The sequence below is a fragment of the Pinus tabuliformis genome, chromosome X (assembly GCF_031772625.1).
Source record: "Pinus tabuliformis cultivar Carrire ecotype Pingquan chromosome X, CPIR1, whole genome shotgun sequence".
Classification (NCBI taxonomy): Eukaryota; Viridiplantae; Streptophyta; class Pinopsida; order Pinales; family Pinaceae; genus Pinus; species Pinus tabuliformis.
The window spans coordinates 482182440-482184935 of NC_142308.1; the positions used below are offsets into that span (position 1 = coordinate 482182440).

The 2496-nt window shown below is 37.8% G+C and overlaps 1 protein-coding gene across 1 annotated transcript; it reads right to left on the reverse strand.

Annotated features, from left to right (window-relative positions):
* Positions 1 to 1134: 1134 nt before the first annotated feature.
* LOC149140777 (uncharacterized) lies at positions 1135 to 1968 on the reverse strand. Its single transcript, XM_089451064.1, has one exon. The coding sequence runs from the start codon at positions 1966 to 1968 to the stop codon at positions 1135 to 1137; it is 834 nt and encodes a 277-aa protein (XP_089307190.1).
* Positions 1969 to 2496: the final 528 nt, after the last annotated feature.

A 2496-nucleotide genomic window follows, 5' to 3' on the forward strand; every position in this document is an offset into this window, starting at 1 on the left:
TATATATATATATATATATAGATATATATATATATATATATATATATATATATATATATATATGAGACAAAGAGTACAATTATAATGAAAGGCTACATTGAAAGGTTCTAACCAACCTACTAATATAATAATTAAACTAAAAATGAATTCTTATTAGGGCCTTAACATAGGGGTCCAATGGGCTTAATACATCCTGTTAGCGCTTGAGATTTCACCCTAGGCTGAGGAAGGTAAACCTTCAAGGCTACATCAAACCATTTCACCTCGTAGCTAGCCCTACGAGGTATGAGAAGGCTCTCTCGGGTCAGATTCGATAGATCTTTCAATATGATTAGGCTGACCAATTAAGAATAAGGATTTTAGGCTAGTAAATTGATAGGGGGTTTGGATTTAATGATTTTTGGTTTTTTTTAATGGAATGACGGGGCTTTTCTGGGCTACATGGGCAAAATCACAGCTTCAAACAGAAAAATATAATGACTACACAGGTCATCAACTGAGGCAAGGTAGGCATGCAATTTAACACCAAATCTGGTTTCAAATGGGATGGCAAGACTGGTGAGGAGCTAAGGACGGCAGACAATAACTCTGAATCCTCCTTAAACAGTAGAAAACATCGAATGCGAACAAACTTATAGGAGGAGCATATAATACTATGAATTCCTACCTAATCACTTCATTTGTTCAGCTTGAAAGGGTCATGAAATGAAATGGAACATAACTGATTACATATGAGACAAAGGGAAAAACTTATGCTAAATCAACATACCACATGAATCTCAGCAAATAGAGCTGTGAAATTCCATTAAATTCTCTGTCATAAAACTGTACAATAAAAAGCTCTCTGCTTCTCCAGCAGCTCCCAGCGCTCAGAAAAAACTCTCCCTCCTTCCCTCTCTTTTTTTATTACAAAATTATTATTTTATAAACTATTCTAAAACAAAACAACAGATCAACCCACAATCTGGGCGCTGTTTGAAACTGAAATTACAAAAAAAAAATTCAAAAATAGAAAAGCCTTCTATTCTAAAACCATGTCCCTAAAAATCCTCTGATTGACTAATAAAAATATAAATGCTGGAGCGCAGATCTTTCTGAGGTCTTGAAATAGGAAATTGGTTCCCATTTTTCTGTTTATGATTGACATTCTGTGGCGTAAATGAGGGTCGAATCTAGTGCCTTGGCGTGGTTCCCTGTTTTACATTTGTCATTTAACCGCACCCCATCCATGTATTCCAAAACAAGAACTTTTTCTGCTGACCGGATGACTTCAGGAATAAGTACATCAACATAATTAGCAACGGAACTATCACTCTGCCTGCTTCGATAATTAAGGTTCCTGGCAACCTTTCGTGTATTTTCAGCTTCTGTGTTGAAGTCGAGTTCTTTGGGTGCTTCATTACACCATTCATCAATCACTGGACTAAAATCATATTGTGGTTCTGCCCAGGCTATCCATTCAACAATTGTCCTAGCATTCTTCAAATCCTGAAGAATGACATCCTTGATGCCCTTATGCTGAACCTTTACAACCACATCCCGTCCATCCTTCAAACGACTTCGATGAACTTGGGCTATCGAAGCTATGGCAAGAGGTGTTTCATCAAAATCCGTAAATATTTCACTTTTGGGCTTTCCCAACTCTTTCTCTATGGTCTGGTAAACCTCTGATAATGGACGAGGTGAAAGAGAGTCCTGTAACTGCTTGAGCAGCTGTATATAAACATCGGGAAGAACATCTGCACGGGTAGAGAGATACTGGCCTAATTTCACCCATAATCCTTCTAATTCAATCATGGCACTAAGAAGGCGATTAGCATTCCGTTCATGAGCTCTCTCCCATAGATCATCCCGTTTATCCACAGTAATCCATTCGTCCTTCTTCTGGATTGTCTTGTAATCCAAATATATTGTCAAGGCAACTGTAAATATTTTCAAACGCCTTCTGAAGTTGCTTCCCTGTCCCATTGACAAGAAGGGGATATGCACTTGCTTCCCTTTCCTTTGACTAGTTGCATCCAGTAGAATCCTCGTTTAAAGGACAAAATATATAACAATGGAGATGACTCCCACTCCAAAGACTATCTGTAACCTCCCCAAATAAAGGAATGATATAATATTAAATGCATTAACCTCATGGCAATTGTTCTCTTCTCACTTTACCGTGTAAATAACAAACAGCTCTCGTCCATCTAAACATGAATGTTGTTTCTCCTTTCAATGGGCTTCTGGCTATCTGGCAGAGCATCTTATCACAATAATGGAAATCAACCCCTGGATGGAACAACGCTTGAAGAATGCCGAGAAGAAAAACGAATATGGGATTATTAAGTTAAAGCAACCATGTAGAGATATTGCTGCTTTACTCTGATGCCACCGCCACCATCAAACTTATCTACAATATATAGATACTCTGTTTCTCCATTTTGTAGATGATCAATTACAGGGAAACCATTATGACTATTGCTCTGTAGCATTGCAACTACATCTCCAACC